Here is a 15853-nt window from a genome sequence, read left to right as displayed (position 1 = left end):
TTGGGCCCTTACAAGTGTCCAAGGGCTCTCCTGCCCTCGTGTGGTGGTTCCTACCTGCCTCACAGTAATCGAGGGACCAGCAGATGCCAGGTCCTGGCAAGCCCGGGTGCAGGAGAATGGTGTCTCTCTTGTCCTGGGAAAATGACACCAAGTTTGCACGTGGGCAATGTCAGTGGTACCCACCTCACCCTTTCCCTCTTCTGCACAGGAATGGGTAGCAATCGAAGCCTGACCCACAGCAAGGCCTACTCCAAACAGCTATTTCCAGGACAGATGTAATGGTCTGGTACCTCACAAAACAGGTATCTGAAGAATGAGACCTACATATCACACATATTTTGATGAAATTCAAGAGACCAATGGGCAGGTTTAGCATTTTATTATGAATGGATTGTCATCAAGTTCCATATTATGTATTCAATTAAGGCAGCACGGTGTGGCTTCAGTTTTTATCACCAAGGATGAAAAACAAATCCTTATTCTAACTCCCCCGCTAACTCTGATGGGGCCGGGGGTGGTCACTTTCTTTAGCCCTGTATGGCCCCGTACTTAGCTTGCAGTGTTCCTATATAAAGTCTCCCTGGGCTGCTGGGACTGCCAATTCTCTGATAAAGTTCTCTGTCCAGGTAACCTGGGGAACAGTGTGGTACATTTGGTTTGAGAGGGGCCTGTGACAGACCAGGGCACCATTGGCACACCATCAGGGCTAAGTAGATATGCACTGTAGCATCTTACGGCCCCTATTCGTTGATCTCTTCTTCATCCTCATCTTCAAAAGCCTCTTCCCCATCGTTGACTGTGGCGTCCTGGTACTGCTGGTACTCGGACACCAGGTCATTCATGTTGCTCTCGGCCTCGGTGAACTCCATCTCATCCATGCCCTCGCCGGTGAACCAGTGCAGGAAGGCCTTGCGGCGGAACATGGCTGAGAACTGCTCTGAGATGCGCTTGAATAGCTCCTGGATGGCAGTGCTATTGCCTATGAAGGTGGAGGCCATCTTCAGGCCCCGTGGTGGGATGTCACACACGGCTACCTTCACGTTGTTGGGAATCCACTCCACAAAGTAGCTGCTGTTCTTGTTCTGGATGGCCAGCATCTGCTCGTCCACCTCCTTCATGGACATGGGGCCCCGGAAGACAGTGGCGACGGTCAGGTAGCGGCCATGGCGTGGGTCACAGGCAGCCATCATGTTCTTGGCATCGAACATCTGCTGTGTGAGCTCAGGCACTGTCAGGGCACGGTACTGCTGACTACCCCGGGCTGTGAGCGGGGCGAATCCGGGCATGAAGAAATGCAGGCGCGGGAAGGGCACCATGTTCACAGCCAGCTTGCGCAGGTCGGCATTGAGTTGGCCAGGGAAACGCAGTGATGTGGTGACACCACTCATGGTAGCAGATACCAAGTGGTTGAGGTCCCCGTAAGTGGGTGTGGTCAGCTTGAGCGTGCGGAAGCAGATGTCGTAGAGGGCCTCATTGTCGATGCAGTAGGTCTCATCGGTGTTCTCCACCAGCTGGTGCACCGACAGTGTGGCATTGTAGGGTTCCACCACGGTGTCTGAGACCTTGGGAGACGGCATGACGCTGAAGGTGTTCATGATGCGGTCTGGGTACTCCTCTCGGATCTTGCTGATGAGCAGCGTGCCCATGCCCGAGCCCGTGCCACCGCCCAGCGAGTGAGTGAGCTGGAAGCCCTGCAGGCAGTCGCAGTGCTCACACTCCTTGCGCACCACATCCAGCACCGAGTCCACCAGCTCCGCGCCCTCCGTGTAGTGGCCCTTGGCCCAGTTGTTCCCGGCACCCGTCTGTCCTGTAAGGCAGGAAGAGTCCAAGGGGGTTATCAGTGACCTCATTTCTCCAACCATATTTTTTTTAGTGAGAGACTGGAGCAAAGGAACAGGAATCAGGCTGTAACAGGTACCCATCACCGTGCCTAGACAGCAAATGAGCAGGGACCTCCTCAGAGGCTAACTATAAATCTGGGGTCCTGCTCACTAAAAGAGTGCACTTAATTCACTGAGGCCCTGAACCTGGAATCAACCTTAGGACATTATATTAAACAATACAAAATTTTAAGGTACATGTGTCTCGACCTGGTAATGTCATTTCTTTTTGTTTTGAGTCAGTCTGCCTATATAGCCCAGGCTGGCCTCAAACTCATGTAGCCCCACCAGGCCAGGCTCAGACCTTATTTTTAAATAATTTTGGCACACGGTTCATGGTTCAAAGAGGATACAATGTATACATCATGGTTCTGAGCTTTCTAAACTTTGTACTAATCCAAAAACACTTCAAAACCCAAACTTTCTGAGCTTTGATCTGATGCCACAATGGGAAGTTTCAAACCTGACCTCATGTGAAAGGTCTAACAAAGGCAGAAACTCTGACAACAGTGCATGGACTGCCTTCAGGTTCTATGTCTAAAGTGTATGATACAATTCATGTTCCCAATCGGGTCTGCAACGAAGCTCCCTGGAGACATGCAACTGTTTCAACACTCCCCGGCTTCAAGAGTGTTTAGATAAAGGAACACACACTTACTTCCTTCTCAAGACAGCAATTCGCTGTTACACACTCATGCCACGTGAAGACACTCTGATTTCACTCAGTGATGAAAACATTAATCACCTTTCAATATTTTTTTTTTTTGGTTCTTTTTTTTCGGAGCTGGGGACCGAACCCAGGGCCTTGCGCTTCCTAGGTAAGCGCTCTACCACTGAGCTAAATCCCCAGCCCCAATCACCTTTCAATATTAAAAGGTGGATTTTGAGTGGGCACCCCGCATGACCAGAGTGACCTCCCTCTTGCCAGCCTCAGGAGGGTGCTCAGACTCTTGGTCCTGCCATTTTTGTCTCTCTGTGTACAGGGAGGTACCAAGATCATCGCTCCATGGTGGTCTGGGCAGATGCCCACTCCATGACTACAGCACATCTGATAGACACTGGTCCCTCTAGCCTCTGAGGTAGCCATTTTCTTGCTTTGCTTTTCCCTGGCCTAACCTTGTTTAAGATGGGCCTCTCTTCCATTCTGTCCAGCTGTGCTACTTGGTGAAGCCTGGCTGTCTCTCAGATGATGTCTTGGGTTTCTACAGCTTCGATAAAACACCGTGACCAAAAGGCAACTTGGAGAGGAGAGTTGTTTCACCTTTTGGTTTAAGTCCATCATGGAAAGAAGCCAGGGCTGGTACTCAAGGCAGGAGCTGATGCACAGACCATGAAGGGGTGTTGTTTACTGGCTTGCTCAGCCTGCTTTCTTACAGAACCCAGGACCACCTGCCCAGGGCTGGCACCGCCCACAATGGGCTGGACCCTCCCACGTCAATCATTAATCAAGAAAATGTCCCACTGGCTGGGTGGTGGTGCATGCCTCTGATCCCAGTTGTAGGCAGGTTTCTGCAAGTACAAGGCCAGCTTGGCCTACAGAGGGAGTTCCAGGACAGCTGGAACTACACAGAGACACCCTGTCACACACAGCAACAACCACCAGAAAAGAAGAGGAAGAAGAGGAGGACAAGGATGAAAAGATGGAGGAGAAAGCAAAGAAAGAAGGGAGGGAAGGGGAGGGAAGGGGAGGGAAGGGGAGGGAAGGGGAGGGAAGGGAAGGGAAGGGAAGGGGAGGAAAGAAGGAAATGTCATCAGACTGGCTTGCCTACAGGCCAATGTGATGGGGTATTTTCTCAACTGATCATGTCATTGGGAACTCTCACCTTTTAAAATTACATATCATTAATGCAATCGGTTTTCTTCTCTTTTCTTTTCTTTCTTTCTCATCCCAAAAGCCTCTAGCTCTTATCAGTCAAGTTGACCAAGCACTAGCCAGCACAGATTGTCATTGTCCTTCTTAAGCACTCACAGACCCATGTCTACCCCTTCCCACACAACTCAGCAGGCATCAGCCAGGCTAGACCCCAAGCCAGGCAGTGAGAGGAACAAACCCTGAGGTCAACTCGGAACTCAGGTTTGACCTTGTACTGGGAACTGCATGTGGAACCAACACTTCTTCACAGAAGGACTGCACGCACGGTCAGAGCTAGAAACATTCATTAAAAGCGCAGAAAGCGTAGAGGGCAGCTGAAGGCAAGACAGAACCTTAAATGAAGCTTGCTCAAGCTTTAAGTATTCCAGTGACACTGAACTCCAGTTTATGCCAGCAACTCAGATCCCTCGCAACCCGAAGCACGGATTAGCTCCGAAGTATTCTCTACGCTTGACAAAAGAAGGAAGCTGGTGACTTTTTGAAAAAATATTTTGCCATTGTCTCCTAGCAACAGATCATCCCTGCTTAAATTATCTGGGGGTCATAAGTTGAACATCCACACAGTGCATTTGGCCATTAATCAGTGACTCCGGCTTGTTAAACACGGGCTGCAAACCTGAAGCTTGGCAGGCACACTGCAGACGCCTAGGCTTTCCTCACAACCCTCCCTCTGGTGTTCCTCCAACTCACACCGGGTGAAGAATTAAGTCTGCCAGCTCCCCGTGCTCCCTGGCTCCTCAGCGAGTCGCTCATCTGAAGGAAAACTATGAACCCACAAAGGGGCTTAGCTTCTTTCCCTGTCTTCTTGGCAGGGGTGCCATGTGATGACCAGCAATTACAGATGAGAGTATGATCACATCATTGGGAACTCTCACTTTTAAAATTATATATTACTAATGCAATCACCTCTCTCCTTCCTCTCTCTCTCTCTCTCTCTGTCTGGTCTGAAACAGGGTCTCTCTATGTAGCCCTGGCTATCCTGGAAGTCAATAGGTAGACTAGGCTGGCCTTGAACTCGTAGAGTTTCACCTGCTTCTGTGCTGGGACAAAAGGTGGTCGCCATTTCAAACTCTATCCAGAACTGAGATGACGCCGGCTTCCTGATTCAGTCTTCTGTTGTTGAGGAAGGGCCCTTACTCACGTTGGTCCACTCACTAAGCTCTGCTTGACAACGCTGTTTTAATTTACCAAAGCTGGCTGAAGGCTGTGAACCAGCTGAGATGAGCCATCCACCAGTCAGCGGTAACTTCAAATAAATACATTTTTTATTTTTTTATTTTTTTCTTTTCCAGGATAGGGTTTCTCTGTGTCTACCCTTGGCTGCCTGGAGCTCGCTCTGTAGACCTGGCTGGCCTCAAACTTCATAGAGATCCACCTGCCTCTGCCTCCTGAGTGCTAGGATTAAAGGCATTCACCACCTTTAATTATACCGCCCCATGTAATTAATTCGTAACTGGGAGTGGGTGGCGGCTGCAGAGGTAGCTCAGTGGTTAAGAACACCTGCCGTTGCTCTTCCAGAGACCCAGGTTCAGTTCCCCATACCTACTTCAGGTGCTCATGAGCGCCTAGAAGCCCCAGCTCCAAGGACTTAACACCTTCTGACCTTTGTGGGCACACACACACACACACACACACACACACACACACACTCTCCTACCTGTTGCCATACACCACACAAATAGAATTTAAAAAAAAAAAAAAGACTGAGTATGGTAGTATATTCAAGTTCCAGGTCAGCCAGAGTTACACAGTGAGACCCTATCTATATTTATATCTATATATCTACATATATCTATATCTATCTATATTTATATCTATAGCTATCTCTCTCTATAGATATTTAAAAGGGAGGGTGGCAAGATGGCTCAGCAGTTAAGAGCGCACTGGCTGCTCTTCCAGAGAACCCGAGTTCAATTCCCAGCAACCACATGGTGGCTCACAGCCATCAATAACGGTATCCGATTCCTTCTGGTGTGCATGGGAACAGAGCACTAGGACACATGGAATAAATATTTTCCTAAGTATGTATTCCTGTGTACTGCCTTTTTAAAAATATTTAAAAGGGAAAGAGAATGCATAAAGGTACAAGAAATTTTAGGGACAGCTTTAAATGCCAAATGCTATTTTCTTCTGCATGTGTGCATATACATATGTACCTGTGTATGTGTGTACAGTATACAAGTGAGAGGCTGACAATTGCTACCCCCACCTTCTCCTCCTCCTCCTCCTTCTTTATTGGACAAGCTCTCACTGAACCTGGAGCTGGCTGGTTCAGGTACACTGGCTGGCCAAGGAAAAAAGTACCAGGGCCCCCATCTCCAGGGGAACACACAAAGTACCCAACTTTTTTTTAAACTGGATGCTGGGGATTGAACGTAGACCTCATGTCTGTCCAGCAAGCTCTTTACTAACCGAGATGACTATGCCATCTCCCTAGCCCCCCTAATGCCATTTTCTTACATTTGTGAGGTCAGCATTGGGTCACTTCAATTACAAGTGTGTGTGGGATACTAGGCTTGATCTGTTCGGGTTTCTCTGGGGTGAGCCTTTTGTTACAGGGCTCAGTTTCTCTTTTCAGTGTAGATACTTGGGTGTGGACACTTTACACACAGAACAGCCACTTTCAGGGTTGTTTTTTATGATTCCTACTGAGTGAACTTTTTTCCTTGGCTTGTTTTTTGTGGTCCTGGGATCAAACCCAGGACTTTCTATATCCTGAACACATGCTCTGCCCCTGAGCCACACCCCATTCCTGGTAAAGCTCAGGCTCAGTGGTTTGAGTTCTCAGAACATTCGAATATCAAGTTCAGGTAGAGGCAGAGGTAAACTGTGCTGTGGTGGTACTTATCCAGTGGGAAAACTGACCAAGACTTCTTAAATATTTGACTTTTGAGAGTCGACTCTGAAATTAAAGTCAGGAAAAAAACCCTATGTGGGACAATATGTTCATCTTCTATTTTAAAAAAGATTTCTGCATGGACCTATGTTTGTGAGTGTATGTATGTCCATGTCTGAGCGCATACATGCCCAGAAGACAGAGACAGCTTTCAGGACTTCTCTATCATTCTCTGCAAATCTGGGGCCTGTTTTGTTTCCTCTCTATTCCCAGCAATCCTCCTGTCTCTACTTTCCTTGGAGCTTTCATTACAAGTGTGTGTGGGATACTAGGCTTGTTCTGTGAGAACTGGAGATCTGAGCTCAATATTCAGTTCTCACAGTATTCTTCTGCTGGCTCATTTGAGACAGGATCTCACATAGCCCAGCCTGGCGTTGAACTCCCAAACTTTCTACCTCCAAATCTGATGTGCTAGGATTTCAGGCCCATGCCACCCCTCCCAGACCATTAGTCTGTGTGTGAACACATGCATGAGAGGAGGCCAGAGAGCCTTCCTCCATTAACAGGGTCTCTGGATTAACTGGAACTCTCTGATTGGCTGAGTAAACCTCAGGTATCCCAGGTATCCTGGCTTCATCTCCCCTGCCACTGGGATTATAGGTGTACACTGGGGTTCTGAGGTATCAGGGATCATATATATGTGTGTGTGTGTGTGTGTGTGTGTGTGTGTGTGTGTGTGTGCATTTATACCTATGCACATATGGGCTGAAGAGATGGCTCAGCCATTTAAAGCTAGCCTCACAATCAAAAATATACCCATGCAGCACAAACCAGGCATGGAAACCCACTTGCTTTATGCATACACAGCAGAAACCAGGCATGGAGGCCAGCGTCTATAATCCCGACGCATGAGAGTTTGAGGCAGGAGGCTCAGTTCACAGTCATCCTCAGCTACATAATGCATAAAAAGATTTCAGATTTGTAGCATTTTGAATTTACAGGTTAGGAATGCTGTGCCGTGCTCCAAATCTGAAATCTTTTTTATCATCTACAAAGTGCCACAAGTGGACCACCCCAATTCAACCCCTGGTACCACAACAAACACATAAAAATGAAACAAGAAACGCAGGCGAGCAGGTGGAACCTACCGAAGATGAAGTTGTCAGGCCGGAAGAGCTGCCCAAAAGGCCCAGACCTCACGCTGTCCATGGTGCCGGGCTCCAAGTCCACCAGGGCAGCCCTGGGTACGTACTTCTTAGCTGGAGGGGGAAAAGCCCACCAGAGTTACTTCCAGGTTTCTGGAAAAATCGACTCAGCAAGTCCCACTAGGCCAGAGCGGACTGGCAGGGATGACCCGTGTCTTTTCAGAGAGGGTACTGTGAGTTTCTCTATCATAACTACTAAGCCAAAAAGGCAGGACTAGTGGGAAATCAACACTACGGCCTACTTCGTGTCCACTGGATTTTCCAGCTCACCTCCAACACTCCTATTAGACCGCTGCACTCCTCTAGCTGCAGAGAAATAAGTAAGATTTGTGGCAGCAGCGTGGCCTTCCGTTTGCTTTTGGGCACCTGCCCTACAGATAATGGTGTACATACAGGTACCTAAGCTCTCTGAGCAGCTCCCAGGCGCCGGCCCAGGGGCGCCGAGTCCCTCGTCTTCAAACTCGAATGAGCTCTTCACTCGTTTGAGTAGAAAATGTGCCGTGTAGCACCACATGACACCAGGGCAAGCTTTAATTCCCATCCGGTGAGGACAGGCTTTACAGCGAGTTCCACCACATCCTGCTTGGCTCTGCCCAGAACCAAGTTGAGGAAAGGGTCAACAAAATGTCGCCCAGTGAATAAGAGGAAGTGAACGCTGGAGTGTCTCTTAAGAGCTGCCTAAAGCTTCCATGTGTTTCAGGTCTCCTTAGATGAGCAATATCCCATGATTCATTTCTACCGCCCTTCCCGGTTCTGGGTGAACAGGTGGGAAGTAACTGGTGACTCCAGAGTGTCTTTGCACACTTTCAGTGTCATTCAGTGGGAACGTCTGCCATTCTGAGTGTTCTCTCTGCGTCCTGCGATTTCGTTGGTTCGTGAGGTGTGTGTCACACTCTTATAATAAAACTTGCCCTGTCTTAAAGTAGCCTTCAGAGCACAGAGGCGCTATTATTCCCAAACTGGGATTAGCCAGAGTCTAGAATTTTACTAATCTCCCCATTAATTATCAGAGCCGCCTACAGTTTTGGCGTCCAATGAATATAACTTCAGGTGAAAGACCAGGAAAAAAAAAATCACTTAAGCAAGTGTTTCTCAAACTTTTAGCTAAGCATCCTTAATAAAAGACGCCCTTTAAAAACCCCATTCCATTCGTTTCCGCCGCTCTATTCTTTCAAAGCTTAAAAAGAGGGCCTGGGAGCGATGAGGTTATTTCACAACCTCAACGGATGGTTTGGTTCGAGCCTTCGGGATAGGCCGGATCCCACAGTTTGAACAGACCTAGGGCGGGTTTCCCGCTCCAGGGGGAGTGAGGGAGTGGCCGGGCATCCAGCTCCATCCCGCCCTAACTTTTCCCTGAACAAATTCTCCCGGCGCCAAGACCGCACCCCGCGAGCCTCCCCCCTTCGGATCCAGCCCGGGGTCCCGGCAGGGTACGGTCGGGTCCTGTCAGGGCAAGCCCGAGAGGCAGCCGGGAAAGGCCAGGTGCCGGCGCCGGAGGCGGGGGTTGGGGGAGACAGCCCGAAGCCGCGCGACTCACAGGATGACTCATTGTAGTAGACGCTGATCCTCTCCAGCTGCAGCGCCGAGTCGCCCACGTAGCCTCCGGCCGGGTCGATGCCGTGCTCATCGCTGATCACTTCCCAAAACTTGCGAGGGGACGGCGAAGGGATAGAGAGAGTCAGACCCGGAGCCTGAGAAGTCCCCGCCACCCGCACCGGGACCTGTGACCCGCTCTCCAGAGCCAGCTCCCCTGGGTCTCAGAGTCCTGGGTCGGAACCCTGAGTCAGCCCCCTGAACCTGGGGTTCAGTCCCCGGGGCCAGTTCTCGAGGGCGCGCCCTTCGGGACCGCTGGCCCGCTCTCCGAGTCCGAGCTCCGGGGCGCACCCTCTAGAACACACGGCTGGGACCGGTGGCCCACTTGGAGCCGGATCCCGAGGGCCAGCTGGCCCACTCTCTGGGCCGGATCTCCGGGTCTGCCCGCGGGGACACAGGGTGGGCTCTCCGGGGCTTGCTCTCCCAGGAGTGCGCACGGTCAGCCGGGCTCGGAGGAGCAAGGCGGGGTCCTCCGAAAGCGGCGACACTAACTGCCCACCCGTGGGTGGAAACGCTCGCCGGGACCCACCTTGGTACCGATCTGGTTCCCACACTGGCCCGCCTGGATGTGCACAATCTCCCTCATGGCGGGCGCGTTTGCGCTCGGGCGCTGGCTCTCCCGACTGAGGCGTGACTGCGGCCCGCCGCGCGCTCCCGGGACTCGACCCCGCTCGGCCCTCCGCCCTCGCCTTCCCCTCCAATGGCAGCTGGCTGTCCCGCTGGCAGTCCCCGCCCCCTCCCAAAGGCTAGCGGGCGGATCCCAAGCCAGGCTCGCGGTCCTGACTGCTGGAACCCTGTCCGTCGGACTAGGGGGAGCAGGATGGACTGGCGGGGACTCCCGAAGAGAGGAGGGAAGCCCTAGACTCTCACTGCATCACGGTGCTATTAGTACCCAGGGTATTGGTCACCTGTCATCGGGTGAGTTACAACTCTCCAAGAGAGCTGAGAGAGCCACCCATAACCCTGCGGGTGGAAGGCGACCTTTCGGACCCGATGTGGATTCTTTTGGTTGTAGCTCTACCCAAGACACGCGTGTTTAGCTTGCACCGCTTTACCTCTCAGCCCCGTCTATAAAGTGACTCCACCTCTGCGTTTGGCTAGCAACACCCTCATCCACGCGGCCTCCCAACGACAGGACTCGCTCCCACCCTCACTCACCCCCTCAACTTTTGAAAGAAAGCAAAACAAAACTGAGCACTGTTCTGAGGGAGGGGCAATACACAGGCGCGGTGCTGCTGGAGAGAGAGGACCAAGAGGAAAGTAATCAGTCTCAGCAGGGGCAAGGGGCCCCTCAGAGATGCGGGAGTGCCTTACGACTCTGATGCCCAAGGCCCCAAGTTTCTTGTATGATGGCTCCCGGTCTGTTCTTGGCCTCAGCAACTTTGCCACTGCTGGGCATTCCAACCTAGGAGGCTACGACTCTGATGCCCAAGGCCCCAAGTTTCTTGTATGATGGCTCCCGGTCTGTTCTTGGCCTCAGCAACTTTGCCACTGCTGGGCATTCCAACCTAGGAGGCTGTCCCCGGCCCCTCCAGCAGGCAGCCTCTTCTTGTTCCGCAGATGCCCTTACTTAACCCACAAGGACTAGTCACCAGCAGGGATGGTAGGCATGTCCTGACACCAGGGAGCCTAGAATGCTCTGGAATCCCATCGGAGGCTCATCTGGCAAGGGTCCGGTCCAATGCCAGGGGAAAAGACCAACAGGTGAAAATCAGTGTATCCTTAGGGACCCTGAGAGGAACGAGCCCTAACTGAAACGACTTGCTTTTCGGTTCTGGTGGTAACACTCCAGGCTTCACCTTCCTTGTTTGTAAAATGAAAGGCTTGTCCTGGAGACACCTGACTGGCTCTCAGGTGCCAGGATTCTTTGCCACCTGTAGTCTGTGCAGCCGTCAGAGATTCCCAGGTGTTCTCAAAACGCTTCCTGTCAGGACCTCCTGTGTCCTCCTGACCCCAAGCCAGGCAGAAATGCCACACAAAAATGAGGAAGCAGCAAGATCACGATCGGTAATTTGTAGCAGTGGTTTCTTTTTAGATCTGCGAAAACTAACAACACCGTAGTGTGGAGCTGGGGAAGTGCTCCGTTGGTAGTGTTTGCCTGTATGCATGCGAGAAGCCCTGCGTCAGATCTCCAGTATTCCCCGTGCTCAGAGGTTAGGACTGATCTAGGCTAGAAATACATTTGAGACAAACTTGGGTTGTGTGTGTGTGTGTGTGTGTGTGTGTGTGTGTGTGTGTGTGTGTGTGTGAGAGAGAGAGAGAGAGAGAGAGAGAGAGAGAGAGAGAGAGAGAGAGAGAGAACACAAATGTGGGTGAACCTGTGTTTCCTGGCTAGAGTCACCTGAAAGGAGAAAAGCCCAATTGAGAAGAGACTCCTATAAGATCCAGCTGTAAGACATTTTCTTAATTAGCAATGATGGGGGAGGGCCCAGCATTGTGTGTGTGGATGTTGACCCTGAGACAATATATCTACCTGCCTTTGAAAGAGGGCAAAAGACATCCAAAAACAGTTTTCTTCTAGAGCTTTTCAAATGTTTCCAAATTTGGGTATTGTTGGGATCTTCTCCCTCCCACCTCCACCACTCCAGCGCTGTTCTCCTGCCTTCTTATGGTCTCCGGGACCTCCCCGTGCAGAGCTCTCCAGTAATATTCCTGGAGAAGCTGGGAAGAGGCCACCACCTTACCCAGGTGCCCGGGAACCATGAGCCTGAACCTACCCAGCTCCCCATACGGGACATTCAGCTGTCTCAGCAGCCTCCCCAGTGTAAGAGCTCTCTCTGGCCCTCGCTCAATGTAATTAGTGACTCCCAGTAAATGCTACCCTTTCCTTCTGCTCAGAGCGGAGTCTAGGGTAGGAGGAGGCCATAGAGGAGTTGTGCAGTTCCCGGGGCTCCGCTCTTCCTCCTCAGTCTTGAGCAGTTTAAAGGACACCTCCCACTTCTTCCGAGGCGACCATTTCTACCAGGTGGTCCTGAGGCTGTGATCTGAGCCTATAGTTTCCTGTTGGGCTAGAAAGTGGGTGCCAGAGCAGCTCCAGGAACTCTACCAGGAAGATAAGGATTCATTAAGGAATAACATATCTTAAGGAAGTTTCTGGAGGTCTCCTCCTCCCGCCTGCCCCTTACACTGTGGTGGGAGAGGGTAAGAAAATAATGAGACCTATTGCTGGATGTTTTTGTCTGGAATTCATGGGATTATCATAGTCCTAGTAGGTGTTCTAGCAGGTGAGAAAAATGGGGGACAGCTTAGACCCCATCATCCTTGCTAACAACTGGATGAAAGTCTCTACCCTAGGTCTGAGGCCTGCCCAGGGTACTGGGGGAGCTTAGCTTAAGCAGAGCATGTGCTTTGTATTTAAAAGGCCTGGAAGTGGGGTGGGGCTGGAGAGCTGGCTCCGGCTCCGGCTCCGTGGTTAAGAGAGTTCAAATCCCAGCAAACACATGGTGGCTCACAACCATCTGTAATGAGATCTGATGCCCTCTTCTGGTGTGTCTGAAGACAGCTACAGTATACTTATATATAAAATAAAGAAATAAATCTTTTTTTAAAAGTGAAAAGAAAAAGGCCTGGGGGTTATTTCCAGTGTGTGTGGACATAGATATGGCCCATTTCAAGGCTGTTGGCCAGAGACAGGCTGGTGGACTGTGTCCAGATCATTGTAAAAGCATTTCCTGGTTCCAATTACTTCATGTAAAGGAACTAAAACATTTTTTTAAAAACCAACCAGACCACGGTGCTCACGAGCTGAGGGAATAGAAGAGGCTCACAGATGAGGAGCCCAGAACACTGCAGGATGCTCTGGGAGACAATAAAACACAGAATGGGTTTTCTGCTGCAGGGAAGCAGCCATATTGTTATCACAGGCTCGTGACTTGCCTCAGATGTCTCAGGCGTCTTGTCTATACATTGCAAATTAGACAAAACAGTGCCCAGTAGCTGCACTGTGAATAACCTTTTCGATAGCTGGGTGGTGGCAGAAACAGAGTACAGGTAGGTCCCTGTCTTAGGGTTTTACTGCTGTGAACAGACACCATGACCAAGGCAATTCTTTTTTTTTTTTTTCTTTTTTCTTTTTTCTTTTTTTCGGAGCTGGGGACCGAACCCAGGGCCTTGCAGTTGCTAGGCAAGCACTCTACCACTGAGCCAAATCCCCAACCCCTCTTTTTTTTTTTTTTAAGGTATATTTATTTATTATATGTAAGCACACTCACTGTAGCTGTCTTCAGATACACCAGAAGAGGGTATTGGATCCCATTACAGATGGTTGTGAGCCACCATGTGGTTGCTGGGATTTGAACTCAGGACCTCTGGAAGAGCAGTCAGTACTCTTAACCACTGAGCCATCTCTTCAGCCCCCCCCCCGCCCCGCCCAAGGCAACTCTTATAACATTTCATTGGGGCTGGCTTACAGGTTCATATGTTCAGTCTAATATCATCAAGGTGGGAGCAGGGCAGTGTCCAGGCAGGCATGGTGCAGGAGGAGCTGAGAGTTCTACATCTTCATCTGAAGGCTGCTAGCAGAATACTGACTTTTAGACAGCTAGGATGAGGGTCTTATAGCCCACACCCACAGTGACACACCTACTCCAACAGGGCCACACCCTCTAATAGTGCCACTCCTTGGACTGAGCGCATCACAGTTCTCCTCCCCAAATCTGCAGAGTCCAGGATAACTGGACAGTTAGAAACTTGCCCATCATATGCGTGTCCTCAACCCCCAGGCAGCAGGCCAGGGTCCGAGTCAGAACCACTGCTGCCGTTGACCCAGATAAGAGCCCTTGGGCTGCCTACCCAATGTGCTCACTGCTCTAGACTATGCTGCAGCCCCAGACCCCAGGAAACCATTTCTGTTTCATGTAGCATGACCTATCTTCACACTTGATAAGCCTGCCCCTCATGACACTCAGGAAGGCCAGGCTGGAATTTGGAATTTTCTGATACAATATTCTGCATCATTTGCTGGATGGGGTTAGACACCAAAGGGTATTGAAGCCCTGTGCCTGACTGACTTGCCTTTGCTTGGCAGCTCTGCTCAGTACCTTGCATATTAGGTAGACATTAGGTCCTGTTCTTCAAATGGTACCCCTTCCTGAGCCAGTAGTCCCTTCAAAGGCAGTGGTTAGAGACCCACCACACAGGACAACCATTTGTTTTGTAGGAAGCATGAAGGGCCTGTCTGAACTGCAGGGGGATGCTGCTGGTTCTACCACACCAGCCTAGCACCTCCTGTCTCCACCCTGGCTCCTGGACCACTTCTCCAAGGTCCCGGTTCCTCTGGGTTAGTTAGGTCATTAAGTCAAAACTGTTCATGGGGCTTTCAACTCCTGGGTATCTCAGACATCTTTCCTTTCAGACAATAATGGAGACTGAGATTATAATTTGCTTAAACTGTGGCAAGTGTGGAACCCTCATCACTGTGTTATTCCTTTTCTCCATCTTGATTATTTATTTCAAAATCTATGTTTGTTGGGTTTATGTCGACTTGACACAAGACATTTGAGAGGAGGGAACTTCAATTGAGAAAATGCCTCCATCAGACTGGGCTGTAGGCAGGCCTTTCTTAATTAGTGATTGATGTGGGAGGGCCCAGTCCATTGTGGGTGGTGCCACCTCTGGGCTGGTGGTCCTGGGTTCTCTAAGAAAGCAGGCTGAGCAAGCCATAAGGAGTAAGCCAGTAAGCAGCACCCCTCCATGGCCTCTGCATCGGCTCCTGCCCTCGGGTTCCTGCCCTGTTTGAGTTCCTGTCTTGGATTCCCTCAGTAGATTGTGATTCAAGATTTGTAAGCCAAACAAAACAGTTCCTCCCCAAGTTGCTTTTGTTCATGGTGTTTGTTTCATCACAGCAATAGTAACCCTAACTAAGACAGACCTTCTATCACATGGGAACTAAACCGCCCAGCCATGCTGGATAGAGCTTCTGTGTCTCCAGCATAGTGAGCTAAGTATTAAGAAATGTTCATCCTTGGCTAGAAACCACTGATTTATTTCTCCTTTAAAATTCTCTCTTAAAACTGCACACATTACTGTGTCTACTGCACACCATGAACTGCCCTTGGCTCTGGGACTACAGTGATGCCTGAGGCAGACCCTAGACTGAGTAGGTGTGTCCAAGAGCACCACAGGCTGGAAAGAAGGCAGCAGTAGCAATCTGGTGGGTGTGGAGGAGTTTGCACTGAGTTCCAAGTGGTGTGGTCAGGCCACCCCCAGAGAGAGAACAAGATGCTTCACTTATGGCAAGGTAGGGAGAGATCAATCAAACAAAAACAAAAACAAAAGCAAACAAACAAACAAACAAAACCCCAACCAACCAACCAACCAACCAGAAACAAACAAACAACAACAACAACAACAAAAAGGAATGATTATGAATGGTAGCTAAAACTCTAAGAGGTTCTTTGAACAATTTCATGGGACCTGTTCAGGGTTCCTGGAAGGCCCAGAACATGAAGAAACTCATGGCAGTCCC

At 50.3% G+C, this 15853-nt stretch overlaps 1 protein-coding gene across 1 annotated transcript; it reads right to left on the bottom strand.

Moving 5' to 3' along the window:
- Positions 1 to 364: 364 nt before the first annotated feature.
- Tubb6 (tubulin, beta 6 class V) lies at positions 365 to 10004 on the bottom strand. The gene is made up of 4 exons (NM_001025675.1): positions 9917 to 10004; positions 9332 to 9440; positions 7738 to 7848; positions 365 to 1807 (listed from the first exon to the last, which is right to left on the bottom strand). Exons 1-4 carry the CDS (start codon positions 9971 to 9973, stop codon positions 741 to 743), a joined length of 1344 nt encoding a protein of 447 aa, NP_001020846.1. The 5' UTR covers positions 9974 to 10004; the 3' UTR covers positions 365 to 740.
- Between the last annotated feature and the right edge of the window lie 5849 nt (positions 10005 to 15853).

This window comes from Rattus norvegicus, chromosome 18 (assembly GCF_036323735.1).
Source record: "Rattus norvegicus strain BN/NHsdMcwi chromosome 18, GRCr8, whole genome shotgun sequence".
NCBI classification, from domain to species: Eukaryota; Metazoa; Chordata; class Mammalia; order Rodentia; family Muridae; genus Rattus; species Rattus norvegicus.
Note: the sequence above shows the minus strand (reverse complement) of the source record. Positions and strands in the feature narration are given on the sequence as shown.